The following is a 15,300-nucleotide window of genomic DNA, read 5'->3' as shown; positions in this document are numbered from 1 at the left end:
TAATATAAGAATGACTATACGATTTCATCCTCATAAAGTAAATACACATAGCCTACATATACAATATAGGCCTATACAAATATATAGATTCATCAACTAACATTAAAATATACATTTAGAAAATAATATCATGGCAATGGCTGGACTATATGAATACTATGTATGCTTATGCTATAGGCTACTAAATGCACTGAAACAACTTTGACAACAATCCCACCCTGAAGCTCGACTCTTGTTTGCTGTGCAAAGGTTATTTAAACAGGATGGAAACAGAAACAATGCCATGTTTTTAAACACACCCACCCAGAGAGGAGGGCGCAGAGAGAGAGAGGCTGCTCTTCCTGAATCAACGCTGCTCGCTCCGTCGCCTGTGAACAAGTAAGAGACAACTTACCGTATAAATATGACTGAATACACCTGCTGTTTATACGTTTATAGCCTTACAAGTCAATGTGTCATATCTATAAGGACGTCTCGAGATTTGCGCTAATTTAATACTATGGGCTAAAAAAATGTTGCCAGGAAGCTAATTTAATTAACTCTAGCGGATCACTGACTTGTTCGACTCATCGTCATCGGTCTGTGAAAATATCTCTAAAACAGATCAACGGCATTGGTCTAGTTAACGTTTATACAGTATTCATGTTTTTCCCACTGTATTCCACTACCAATAACATACTTTGTAAAAAATAATGACTTAGGCCGTAATGGTTTAATCTCAAGCTGCCATTTTGTCTCAGGATGCTGCTGGAATAGAACTTCTCTACTTTGATTCGGACATTACGGGTCCGTCCGTCTCCTGGGAGCAGAAATGATATCAGCCTAGAAATATGAGAAAGGCGTGTACCGCTGTGTCAAAGGCATTGCCGTGCACTGTACTATTGGGTTTACTATAAATTCGGCTTACGTTTGGACTCTTAATAATAGACTTGTGACAACTATCGCATGGATTAGGATTGATACCACATGTTTAGATGCAGAGTTATTTACAAAATATCAATTGTGAATGTTGGAGTTTTTTTGGGGGGGGGGGGGTGAGAATCTGCTGAAATCCACTGTCGCAGTTTCACGCAGGCCAATTCTAAACCGCGCTATTTCTCTTATCTGCAGCGACAGTATGGGGGGCGGGGGAGGGTGCGGCGGCATCGGGGGCAACTAACAGTCCTTCAAAAGTCTAGCTGATGCCAGTCTTGGCCTCCCTAGGGCGGGGGCGGTGGCATCGACCAATAGTCCAAAAGTCTGGTTGATCCCCCACTCTTGATGTCTCTATTCTTAGCAAGCAGGCTATTGGATATCTCTGAATTGTTCATCTGATCCAAGGCCACATTTGGCCCAGTAATTTCCCTACTGACCTGACTTTCATGTGAAGGCCCAGGCAATGTGAGCACGGTGATGACAATGCTTAGGTTGTGGGTTAGATTCCCGCAGGGAACATAATCTGAAACATGTATGCACACGCTGCAATGTAGCCTTGAAGTTGCTTTGGATAAAAGCCTCAGCTAAATCATGGCATATTATTATTATCATATTACTTGTGCTTACATGCTTTTTCCAAGATGTGCTTACATGCTTTTTCCAAGTGTTTCTGCTTTCGCTGGTCCTTTGGCAGTGGTGTGATGACCTGACACAGTTCACTTTGAAACGGAAGGAAACTGAAGGGAAACTGGAAATTACTCAACAATCAGCATCCTCTTCTTATGCAATCATCCCATGCTTGTGAATCTGGACACGTGAATGTACAGTATCTGTGTTTTGACAGGCCACTAGTATTATTGGACAATTTCCAATGAAAGAAGGATCACATTGTTTTCCGTAAGGGCTATTCCATTGGGCTATAAACAATGTAAAATACAATGAGCCCGCTTAGAGCATTGTCCTGACCTGCACACTGTTGTGATGAACCAGTAGATGATGACAGCACATGTTTTATTCCAGACCCCCAAAATGAGTTATCCTGGATACCCTCCGTCCGGTGCCTACCCGCCCCAAGCAGGTGCCTACCCGCCCCAAGGAGGTGGTTACCCCCCTCAAGCCGGAGGATACCCACCCCAAGCTGGAGGTTACCCCCCGCAACAAGGCGGATACCCACCCCAAGCAGGGGGTTACCCCCCTCAGCCTGGGGCGTACCCACCAGCGGCTGGGGGCTACCCTGGAGGCCAGGCCGGAGGCTTCCCTCCCCAACACCAAGCAGGAGGTTATCCACAGCAGGCTGGAGGGTACCCGGGCCAGGCTGGTGGGTACCCTGGCCAGGGCCCAGCGGGAGGGTTCCCCCCCCAGGGCCAAGCAGGGGGATTCCCCCCCCAGGCAGGAGGCTATCCCTCTGGGCCTCCAGCTCAACAAGGTAAGGTCACCGATGTTTGTTTATGGGTTATGTAATGGGGGAGGGGTGCTGTTGGTTTTGTTTTGTCAACAAGACACTGTCAGAACAACCCTCCTCTGTCTTTGACTCTGATGTTCTTTTATGACTTTTTGATGGTTTTTAGAGCATTCATTTTATTTATTTTTTATCATGCCCCGCCTCCCCCATTATTATATGTGTCATGTTCTAATGCTTTGGTCCTCATATCAGGATCTGATGTAATGATCAGACTTTTCTTTCTAAAAATGTGAATACATTTCCGTGTTGTTGAAAATCAATGACGCACTCGCTTGTCGACTAACACAGCTTGTTTTGTGAGCCTGCTATCAATGTAAAGTAGTGTTATAGTTAACTAGGGAGCAGTGGGGATTACTCACCGAATCCATTGCGTTGCAGTATTTTGGCTTGACTAGCGAGTTTGTGTTGCGATTCTCAACAACGTTGAAACGTAGTTCCGTGTTTCAAAAGAAAAGTCTGAACATTTTGATTGGTTGCCGATATGCGGACCAAAAGACTAGAACGTGTCACATTCTTACACCAATCTCTGTCTCTTTCCTCTTGTCACCCTACAGGTGGTTGGGGCGGAGCTCCAGGTGGCTTTGGAATGGTACATGTTCATGTCTTCTTATCTCTCATACTGTGAACTACAAACTAACAACCTCCAGCCTGTATATGTAAGCCTGTATAACCATGACTCCTTCGGAGCTGATAATCATGACCCTGGGGTTTGTTTCCATGGCATAATTGGTAACAGTCCTACTTGGTAACAGTCCTACTTGGTAACAGTCCTACTTGGTAACAGTCCTACTTGGTAACAGTCCTACTTGGTAACAGTCCTACTTGGTAACAGTCCTACTTGGTAACAGTCCTACTTGGTAACAGTCCTACTTGGTAACAGTCCTACTTGGTAACAGTCCTACTTGATAACAGTCCTACTTGGTAACAGTCCTACTTGGTAACAGTCCTACTTGGTAACAGTCCTACTTGGTAACAGTCCTACTTGGTAACAGTCCTACTTGATAACAGTCCTACTTGGTAACAGTCCTACTTGGTAACAGTCCTACTTGGTAACAGTCCTACTTGGTAACAGTCCTACTTGGTAACAGTCCTACTTGATAACAGTCCTACTTGGTAACAGTCCTACTTGATAACAGTCCTACTTGGTAACAGTCCTACTTGGTAACAGTCCTACTTGGTAACAGTCCTACTTGATAACAGTCCTACTTGATAACAGTCCTACTTGGTAACAGTCCTACTTGATAACAGTCCTACTTGGTAACAGTCCTACTTGATAACAGTCCTACTTGGTAACAGTCCTACTTGATAACAGTCCTACTTGGTAACAGTCCTACTTGATAACAGTCCTACTTGATAACAGTCCTACTTGGTAACAGTCCTACTTGGTAACAGTCCTACTTGGTAACAGTCCTACTTGGTAACAGTCCTACTTGGTAACAGTCCTACTTGATAACAGACTCCTACTTGATAACAGTCCATGATAACATAACTGATCTCCCTACAGCCAGGTGGAGGTATGCCCCAGCAGGGCTATGGGGGGGGCCCAGCCCCAGGCCAGCCCATGCAGGGCTACCAAGGAGCCCCACAACAGAGCCCGTCCATGCCTGGGTATGGAGGTGGTGCCCCAGTAACTCATCCATCAACTCATCCTCAGGCAGCTCCCATTCCTGTGAGGACTGAGAATCTTTGGTTTCAATGCTTCTGGATATGTGATGCTTAATACTGTATAATAATAACAATAATAATAAGATTCAGATGGACAGATTCAGACACTTACATCCCATGGAGAGAACAAGAATAGATGGATAAATAGTCAAACAAAAGAGCAGTCAGTAAAAACAACAATAAAAATAGTTTTAAGATTTAAAAAAAAGCAAGTTTAAAAAGATTGGAAATGACTTGGTCCATTTTACATAAATGTTTTATGTGCACATTAGCAAGTATCTCCTCGTCTCAGTCCAGTGTTTGTGTCATCAGAAAGGATACCGCGGCTCTATAAAGGACTTCCCTGGGGCGGACCCACTGAGGGATGTCGAGGTCCTTCGCAAGGCAATGAAGGGCTTCGGTCAGTCATTTGTGACGTTTAACGAGTCCACACATTGCATGGATTACTATTTGAATCGTTGACATCGTAATCTAGTTTGTATGTTTCTCATTTACTGTACGTAATTAGTATGTGTATCTTGTAGTATTCGGAGAGCACTTTATGTAGCTGTAAACATCTTCCAGATGATCTGGTCATAATGATGCATGTTATTTTTGGACAGGCACGGACGAGGGGGCCATTACTGAACTTCTTGGAAGTCGCACTAACAAGCAACGTGTGCCAATGGTGGCAGGCTACAAAACCACCTATGGGAAGGTACTGCACCCCCGGCACTGTTGCTGTTATGGGACAATACGTGAAAGTTAGTTATACTGTATCTTGAGTCTCGAGTGACCTTTTAAACGATGTTTGTTTTTCACTCAGGATCTGTTCCATGATTTGAAGTCTGAGCTAACTGGGAGCTTCGAGAAGGTGGTTATCGCCATGCTGAAGACGCCTGCGCAGTTCGATGCTCATGAAGTCAGAGAGGCCATACATGTGAGTAACCGGGTCTAACTAACAGAGTCCAGAGTCTTCCATGGTGGTTTGTGTGACTTATCTCAGGGACTGTACTGATAAAATACTTAAAGGAATAACTACGTACTGTATACGTAAAAATTCTCGGTTTGGAAACCATGAAATTGACGAAATACGTGCGGAACGAAGTGCAATTGTGATTGCACAGCTTGAAAACATGGCGGAGACAACATGACAGCTGTTGAAATCCTAAAATAAAAACAACGGATTCTCTTTGAATGATCACCACATAACACAACTATCAACTGAACATACATATTATGTGCAATCAATAGATCTCTCAAACACCATAATGATTTATATCCTAATTATTATTATTTAATTAAATTCTTTATCCTACCACAGTCTACATTTTGCAACACATAGGCCTTTTCCCCATTCAGGTACACGTGTCAAGAAAACATTCATGACTGCTCATGAAAAGTGCCTCCCACACCGAAGACGATGGCTGCTTCATGCAGTCTGTGAGAGGTTCGCTCTAAAAGCCACGTGTGCCTCCGTCTCGAAAAACGCTGGTGAATTTCAAACAGACCACGCGGACAGGTTTGATCCCCCATCATGCAACAGGTGTTGAAAGGCGCCAGCTGGCAACTGCTTAAAAACGCAGCCTTTGTCTAATCCCTTGTAGTATGACACATTCTCGTTGGTTGGAAGTGCCTGCCTGGCCTAAAAGGCAAACATGTTGGAGCGTGAATTACTCATCATAATGTGTGCCGATCAAAGATCTTTTTTACTGTGAGAACATGCTGTTGGTGTTGAATGGGTTGCGCCAGGAAGTAGTCTGGTCTTATCTAAATGCTTCTTAATCCCAGGACAGACACATCCTGCATGAGCGTCGCGGAACCTTGTGCTTTTCATTTCGGCGCCCATGTTAACAGGTTAGAGCAGCCACACAGCCCATGTTAACAGGTTAGAGCAGCCACACAACCCATGTTAACCGGTTAGAGCAGCCACACAGCCCATGTTAACAGGTTAGAGCAGCCATACAGTGCCCATGTTAACAGGTTAGAGCAGCCATACAGCCCATGTTAACCGGTTAGAGCAGCCACACAGCCCATGTTAACAGGTTAGAGCAGCCACACAGCCCATGTTAACAGGTTAGAGCAGCCATACAGCCCATGTTAACGGGTTAGAGCAGCCACACAGCCCATGTTAACGGGTTAGAGCAGCCACACAGCCCATGTTAACATGTTAGAGCAGCCACATAGCCCATGTTAACAGGTTAGAGCAGCCATACAGCCATGTTAACAGGTTAGAGCAGCCACATAGCCCATGTTAACAGGTTAGAGCAGCCACACTGCCCTCTTCAGCCGCGCATCTTACGAGATTCGCCTGTTTTTTCTGTGTGCCACGTGCGGGAAAATGATCTGTTGATATTGACATCATACCAGCAACATACACTATAGCTTCAACGTCTATAAATATGTAAATTTCTTTTTTTTAACTCAACACTTCCTCTATCTGCTTCAAATTAAAAGCTGTATAGGTACTATTATACTATATATATACTGTATATGGTAGTCATAGCAGAAACTCCACATAGGATATAATTGTTTTCTGTTAATAAGTTAAAAGAACATCAGACATGGATGCTTCCATACCATACTGTTATGCAGTCGGTCAGAATGCTCTTGATGGTGCACCGGTAGAAATTGACCAGAATCCTGGGAGACAGCTGGGCTTGTCTCCTCAGGGAAGTGTAGACGCTGCTGCGCCTTTTTGTCCAAGGTGGAGGAGATGAGGGTCCAAGAGAGGTCCTCTGCGATGTGTACACCCAGGAACTTGGCGTGTGGACACACGCGCTGCTGAGGTAGAGGTAGCCAGTGTGGCCTGCAGCTTGCAGCCGGTTGACACCACGGACGTCAAGCTCAGTCGTGCGTGAGCTTTTCATTTTGGCACCTGTGTTAACGGGCTAGAGCAGCCGTACAGCACGCGTGAGGTGCACGTCTCGAGCATGTCTCGAGTGTGTCTCACGTTGGCTGCCGCGACACGCCATCTAGAGATTCAGACTCTCGCCTATTTTTTTCCCGCGTGCCGCGCACACAAAGGCAAAACTCAATGTACAAAGATAGGGCTGGCAGTAGCAGCTCCGCAGTCAGAGCCCTGCGGCCGCTATGGAAGCCGCAAGTGTGAGAGCCGCAGCAGTTCTGCCACGCCACACGCCCTGCTGAGGTACAGCTTTCCGGTGGGAACCAGGCGTTACTCTCATCATCCCACATCCTTTCTCTCTGACAGGGAGCAGGAACTGATGAAGCCTGCCTGATTGAGATCCTGTCATCTCGCTCCAACGCAGAAATCAAAGACATCGCTCAAGTGTACAAAACCGGTACGTAGGCGCCCCCTCTCGTCATTTCTAGGATCTTTTTTCACCATGTCCTTTTTTTTTTTGTTCTAGGAGTAGCTACTACCACTTGCTACAAATAGCAGTGTACTTAACATAATACAGAGAGTGCGTGTGTGCGTGGATAAAACTTGGTTGTTGTTGTTGTTGTTGGGAAGGAGTCAGAGCTCATTTGTGACGGCAGTTGGTGAAAGGGGGAACAAGTCGGCAACCGACCAAATGTTCAGACTTTTATTTTGAAAAATGTAAATAAATGTCAACACTGTTGAAAATCAATGACACACTCGCTAGTCGAGTAATCCCCACTACTACCTAGTTAGTGTAGAGAGTGGGGTAGTGGGGATTACTTACCGAATCCCTTGCATTGCAATGTTTTTGCTTGACTAGCGAGTGTGTCATTGATTGTTGACATTTATTTACATTTTTCAGAATAAAAGTCTGAACATTTGGTCGGTTGCTGACTCCCCCTTTCACCTCACCAGCTGTCGTCACATTTAGTTGTCTGATCAAATGAAATGCTGTTTGTTTCAGAGTATGGGAAGACCATGGAGGATTCCATCAGCAACGACACCTCAGGGCACTTCCGCAGGCTGTTGGTTTCACTCTGCCAGGTATTTGTTTTGATTTGATATGCTACACAAATGAAATGGTAAATGGACTGCAGTTATATAGCGCCTTATTCCAAAACACTTTACAATGGCCTCTCATTCACCCATTCATCACACACATTCACATACCAATGGCAGCAAGCTACCATGCAAGGCGCCCGGCCTGCTCATTGCCCAAGGACACCTAGAATCGGCCAGCCGGGGATTGAATCATCGACCTTGTGATCAGTAGACGCCGGCTCTACCTCCTGAGCCACAGCCGCCCCACACACAATTGTCAATGCAGTACTTCTTTGAAAGTGCCGTTTGATTAATAGTAAAAACGTTACTGGATCTGTTACTGGTATCTGGAATGTCCTGTTGTTGATCAAATGGACACCGTAAAGCCTACAAATATTCAGGAAACCATACTTATGAATATAAAACCATATAAGATAAACAACGGCTGTATCCACTTCCCTTTCAGGGTCAGGAAGCACAATAATGACGTCCTTGGTTTATGGAAACAATTACTGTACTGCAATTGGGGAAGATGTTTCCATACGCCTAAAAATTCCTTCTAAGATATTCACTGTATTCCACCATTAATGACTTGATGACAGGGTTTGCAGGTTTCTGCCTCTGTGGAATATATTTTGTAGCTAACCAAAATCTACCTTCCTCTTTTTATTCTTAGGGTAACCGTGACGAAAGAGAAAATGTTGACATCTCAATGGCCAAACAGGACGCTCAGGTGAAAACTAGTTCTAAAAGATTGTTAGAATGTCACAAATGCCACAAGATGTGTAATAGAGTATACATAGGGTGAATTTGGGTAATCTGGGACATTTGGTCATGTGGGACACCTAAGCTCCAGTGTGTTTATTTCCTGTTTTACTTTTACTATAGGTAATACTATATCCTGTTTACTAGATTTTGTTAGAACAGGAAATAAACACACTGGAGCTTATCTATTACCCAATGTCCCAGATTACTAAAATCCACCCTAGATAGACCTTTCCTTGTCATAGGAAAGTTACATTATAGGACTCAAACATAAACATTATTTGTGGTTTCTTTTCTGAAACTGTGGTAAATGAGTAGTTCATTTGTCTCGTCTTTTTATGCTGTCTTTTAGAAACTCTATGCTGCCGGGGAAAACAAAGTAGGAACTGATGAGTCACAGTTCAATGCCATACTCTGCGCCCGGAGCAAGCCTCATCTGAGAGCAGGTAGATGACAAACGCAAGCACATTTGAATAGCCTTGTATTTGAATAACATCGTTGCTGTTCTCCATCAAGAATTGTTGTTCCTAGTTACACTTCTCCATCAAGAATTGTAGTTCCACTTCCTAGTTCCACTTCTAAATGTGTTTTTTTTCTGAACAGATAGTGTAGTACTATAAATCGTATACACATTACCCACAATCCTTTATGTGTTTTGAAACGGCCTGTTTCGTAGTTTGAATGGCATTCCTGACACCCATGTTTCAAAAGAGAAAGAATGTGGCAGTCAGCACATTCTTAACTCACTAACTGCCATGGGATTCCGGAAGACTCACCACCTAGAGTGCCAAGTATTCTATGTGGTATTTACCTAGCAACAATGCTTTGATTGGCTACAAAATGAAGCATCATAAATTATGCATGTTTGGACAATAAAGTCACCCTTGGACCTAATGACCGAATGAGATAATGAATGGGATCTGACCCTGAGGCCTCCAAAGTGTGTCATAATGCCTTACGACACAGTTATAACCACCCTACCCATGTCTCCGGCTCCTGCTAGTCTTCCATGAGTACCAGCAGATGTGTGGCAGAGACATCGTGAAGAGCATCTGCAGGGAGATGTCTGGGAATGTAGAGGATGGCATGGTGGCTGTGGGTAAGTCAAGTCAATCAGTCCATACTTGGGTCCTTTCACTGAGTCTGAGTGATACACTGAATACCGTATTTTCCGGACTATAAGTCGCATCAGTCAAAAAATGCGACATTAAGAGGAAAAAACCACATATAAGTTATTTAGAAATATATTTCACAAAATCCAAGACCAAGAACAGACATTTAATCTGGAAAGGCAAGTTTATTCAACTACACAATAGCACACAGAACAACAGGCTGAATAGAAGTCCGGTATGTTAACATAACACATTAACAGTTATTCAGCAACACAATAGCATAAAGAACATACCTGGGAGGCTGAATAGGCTAAATGAACATAACAAGCCAGCAAGTCCAACAAGCAAGTTACCAGTAAGCAAGTTCACCAAGCTACCGTTTGCTTAGCTTCAACAAGCTAATGTTTTAGATAATTTCTTCAGGGGTATAGGAGCAGCATATAGTTGTCACAAGCCCAGAGCGGCCCAGAGCGCCCTCTGTCGGCTGTAGACGGTAATGTTTACTCCTTGGTTCATGTCAGTCAGTATGAAATTATATACTGTATATATTGATATATAAGTCGCACCTGACTATAAGTCGCAGGACCAGCCAAACTATGAAAAAAAGCGTGACTTATAGTCCGGAAAATACGGTAATGTCCTATCTGCAGTTTGTGAAGTGAAACTTTATTTATATAGCGCCTTTCGTACACGGATGCAACTCAAAGCGCGTTTGAACACGGCCTCTTGTTTTCCAGTGAAGTGCATCAGGAACACCCCCGTCTACTTTGCTGAGAGGCTCCACAAAGCCATGGCGGTAAGAGAGAAGCTCCTCTTAAAAGGGCCACTTTTACTCCCTGTGTCCTCTGACGAGAATGTGCTTCACTGGTGTTAATATGCCTCTGGAATCTAAGGCATTCACTCCCTTTTATAAGTCAGCTTATAATAGTTCCTGCTACGCAACACTATGGGCCGGTTTCTGGGTCACAGTTTCACGTTTCAAGTTCATTCTTACGTCACATTACACAAGTGTAAGAGAGTAGCATTCTTAGGCTTCGGTTCCTGACATTGCAGCTCAACACAATAAGACAATACTACAGGACAAAAGGACAGGACAAACCTAGTCCTAGAGTCTTAGACTAAAACACATTTTCAATTTTCTCCTATTGAAAATGTAATTTAGTCCACGACTAGGCTTAGTCTGTGTCTGGGAAACCTCCCCATTGTGTTTCATATCTGTTGTGTTTCATATCTGTTGATTCAGAACAAGCTCAGCTAAAAGTCGTATGGCATCAGAATGTACTTATATGACAGTCTATATGGATAGATCATGGGCCTCATTCATAAAAAAGTACTTGAACGTCATCTTTGACTTTCACGTAAGCACACTTTTCTAAACGGACGTAAGCATTATTTATAAAACGGGCTGAGATGGTTTAAAATTGCGCACGTGCTTCCTTCTATAAATACCAAATATACTTGGAATTGAACTCAGGTGAATGAGGTTTGTATTAACGCCCTGTGATAGCGGCTCAATTATAGCGGCTGAATTAAGACAAGTGCTATAATAGGGTAGGCGTTCGTCTGGAAGTGGGAGAGGGCAGAGAAGGGTGGCTTCTCGGTAAATTGCATTTGTAACGTTTGATCATGACAACTAACAGGCACATGCTTATACTCAGTACTCAAGTTGTAAAATAAAATCAGGGGGGATGGTGGATTTTATCATAAGAGGACAATTTTAGCATCCCCTCAGCGTCAGTGACTTCAGTGTCAGTAAAAATGTCATTGCATGTGTGCGTGCCCCCTCGCATTTTGAAATAGCAGTAATACCACGTTCATTGATAAAATGACATTAAGTATGGAAAGAGGGGGGCGATTTTGACTGTTTTTATTTCAGGGGGGATGCCATCCACCCTCAACTCGAGTGCTGCTTATACTGTAATAATATAATGGTCTTATTCTTATCAGGTGGTCTTATTCTTATATGGCTGCGAACTCCCAGACACCGGAGAAACTCCAGTATAATTTAGCGCGTGGCCGGGCAAGGTCCGTTGTGGAACGCACTAGACATGTTGAAGGGGAGATAGACAGCTCCGGAGGAATATAAAGGAAGACTGAAATACAATCATAAACATCAGTTCCTTTTAAATCTTGAATTAAACTCATTTTCTCGGCTGATAACAACATCGTTAATTTTATTACGAGCCACTTAAACTTCGCATGAATTACAGTAGGCAACGTTTTTCCAGTGCGGCTCACATGGCTGTAATAACTCCGCATAACCAGTAGGTAATGTGCGTAAGCAAGTTGAATACTCGACGTCGAGCTACGATCGTTTCCACGATCAAATTGACTCACGTTGAAATTGTATAAATCACTACGTTGACGTGGTTTTCTACGTACGACACGGGTAAGATCAAAATTTGATCTAAGCACGTTCTATGAATGAGGCCCCATGTGTTATAAAGACTTTTTTTTTTTTTTTTTTTAAGAATCGAAAAGAATGAATTTTAAAAGTTGTTTATTTATTTTTTTAAATATATATACTGAACCAAATCTAGAATATATGATAGATTTGGTTGAGTTTATTCAGTTTTTCTCAAAATTTGAAAATATGACATAGGCCATTATTTCAAGAAGGTGAGGATATTGTGTTATTAGTAAATGTACCTCAATCTGAGACTGTAGTGCCCCCTTAGTCTCCAGAGGGTGACAGGTAAGAGAAACCTTGGGCTGGTTTCATGGACACAGATTAAGACTAAATAATCCTAGACTAAAAAGCATCCTCAATGGAGATTTTCCATCGCAAGTGTGATTTAATCCTGGATTAGATTTAATCCTGGATTAGATTTAAACCTTGTCTGTGAAACCGGCCCCAAGTCTTCTACAAGACACCACTGCAGCAGAATATAGCAGAACAGTATCTCACCAGAGGCTGTGCAGAAGCCGTGGGTGCAGGAAGGGGGTGACGTTTGTGTGTGTGTTCTAATCCCACCCTGCTCTGTGTGTGTGTTCTAATCCCACCCTGCTCTGTGTGTGTGTTCTAATCCCACCCTGCTCTGTGTGCCTCCAGGGGGCCGGGACCAAGGACCGGACCCTGATCCGGGTCATGGTGACCCGCTCCGAGGTGGACATGTTGGACATCAGGGCGGCGTACGTGCAGGCCTACGGCAAATCACTGTACACCGCTATCTCTGTAAGTACCTACCCCTCTGCTTCTGTCTTACATATCACATACCTCAGGACCTATTGCCCTTCTTCAACTGTACATGTCATATTGATATTCATCTCATGTACAGTATATTCACGCTCATTATATTCATTAACTATATACTTACATCAAGACGTTACTCAAGACCTATTGCCCTTGTTCTGTACGTATTATACTGTACATATATCTTAACTGTACATATCATATTGATATTCATCTCATGTATATTCACTTATTATATTATTTATTTATTTACTTATATGTATTACATTTATTTATACTCACTGTAATACCTTATACTGTAATACCATGCACTGTCTGCAATATCATGTCTTTTGCACAATGCTACTCTTTGCACTCTTACACTCATCTGGTTAGATGCCAAACTACATGTTGTTGTCTCAGTACTTCAGTACTCTGTGCAAAGTTGAATCTAAATCTAAATATAGAAGCACTTCCCATGCACCCCCATGTGCTGTATGAATAATGACATATGGAAATGATGTCACGTTTTTTTCTTCTTCTTCTTCTTCTTCTTCTTCTTCTGTCTGATAGGGTGACACCTCTGGCGACTACCAGAAGATCCTGCTGAAGCTGTGTGGAGGAAGTGACTAGACGGGAAGATGACGGTGTAGAAGTCCATGCCACTCGTCCCTGGACGCTGTAGAAGTCCATGCAGTTATGATCCTAAGGATGCACCAGGAACTTATATAACCATATATAGCAGCCTGTGATGCACGTCTGTTCCTGTCAGTTTCTCGCCAACGCACCATTCCACAGACCTAACATCACCACATGTACACGACCTAACTCTGCTGTGTCACGATGCCACATTAGTTATTTTACTACAATCATATAACTGCAATCATACAATCAATATTGTCTTGGTTGATTTATTTTCTTTTTATATCAGGACTTTAAATATCATTATATCAAGTTGTCAGTGTAGAGTCATTTTATACTAAAACACAATACTTAAAAAAAAAAAGTAATTATGAGAGTACATTAGCTTATTGCCAAATACTAAATATATATATATATATTGATATATCTACGATTCAAATTCAGTGTCAAACATTAGCAATCATGTGTATTAAGTGTCACGTGTAGCTTTAGCTTCGACTACTATCCTATGCAAAATAGTCTTGTCTATAATGAAAGCCAATGATTCTATTAACTACTATCCTCATCTCAATAGCATGCCTCTCTTTCATATTTTTCTGTTTTTACTTGCACTATAATTTGCATCTGTTGCTTCAATGCTGTCATTTGTGTGGCATGCAACTCTCTGATTTCTTTACCGTACCACTTGTTTTGAGAGCCGCTCAGTATCCTGGTCTCTGTCGCTCTTTGATTGTGGCTTACAGTCCAAGTCCAAGACCATAGTCACTGGAACCATTTGTCAAAAGTGAAACATAATTTGTTTTGGTGTCAATTAAATCTGCACCCTGTATCTGTAACAGTATAGTTTATTGCCAGTAGAGGGCAGCACATACACGCCAAGTGAGAATGTTTATGGCTGCAATGAGGCTTGACAATAATTTGAAGTTAACTGGAGAATTGTAATGAAGTGTGACTGAATTACTTATATTAAGGGTGCTTTCGTTGTCCAAAAGTGTTGCCTTTATCACTTACTAACATCGATGTAGCTCAGGAGATTTGTAAACGCCAATTAAAATGTTGGACTGACCATGTTGTTGTTGTTTTTTTATAAGAATAATGTGTAATGTAAGGGGCAATCTTGGATTCAAACAGCAGCACAGCGGTTTCCCTGCCATTTTGTTTTGGTAAACAGCTGAGGGATGGGGCTGGAGAAATGTATCCACTCTCAAAATGCATAGCAAGGACTGACCAATGATAAAACCAATGAAATCGGGGCGCTTAGGTGGCGTAGCGGGTTAAGCGCTGACCATGTAACCGCAGGGTCCCCGGTTCGATTCGACATATCCTGCATGTCATCCCTCCTCTCTCTCTCACCCATCCTTCCTGTCTAAATCTTTACTGTAACTGTCAATAAAAATGAAAAATATGAGTGGGACTGCCCCACTCAGAAAAAATTACTTAAAAACAAACAAACAATGAAATCAAAATGATAGATTTAACCAAACAACAGAGTAAAATACGCTCTTCTGGTGGGGTATGACTGTTACCTCTAATGAGGCATTTATAAGTTACAGTATATTCTTCAAGAATGAATGGCTATATATATCTTACATTTAAATTCCTCCAAAAACCCCAGACTGCCCCTTTATTGTCAACTGTCATTTCTCTGTTGATGGGTGGA

At 42.7% G+C, this 15,300-nt stretch overlaps 1 protein-coding gene across 1 annotated transcript; it reads left to right on the top strand.

The window, feature by feature from the left end:
- The first annotated feature begins 298 nt into the window (after positions 1 to 298).
- Positions 299 to 14,706, top strand: anxa11b (annexin A11b). Its single transcript, XM_080542019.1, has 15 exons — positions 299 to 378; positions 1,936 to 2,341; positions 2,932 to 2,966; positions 3,882 to 4,046; positions 4,355 to 4,442; positions 4,645 to 4,739; positions 4,848 to 4,961; positions 7,236 to 7,326; positions 7,873 to 7,952; positions 8,626 to 8,682; positions 9,067 to 9,160; positions 9,718 to 9,813; positions 10,564 to 10,622; positions 12,879 to 13,001; positions 13,572 to 14,706. Exons 2-15 carry the CDS (start codon positions 1,945 to 1,947, stop codon positions 13,629 to 13,631), a joined length of 1,554 nt encoding a protein of 517 aa, XP_080398145.1. The 5' UTR covers positions 299 to 378; positions 1,936 to 1,944; the 3' UTR covers positions 13,632 to 14,706.
- The last annotated feature ends 594 nt before the right edge of the window (positions 14,707 to 15,300 follow it).

Source organism: Nansenia antarctica (genome assembly GCF_963989245.1).
Source record: "Nansenia antarctica genome assembly, chromosome: 11".
In the NCBI taxonomy this organism is placed as follows: Eukaryota; Metazoa; Chordata; class Actinopteri; order Argentiniformes; family Microstomatidae; genus Nansenia; species Nansenia antarctica.
Note: the sequence above shows the minus strand (reverse complement) of the source record. Positions and strands in the feature narration are given on the sequence as shown.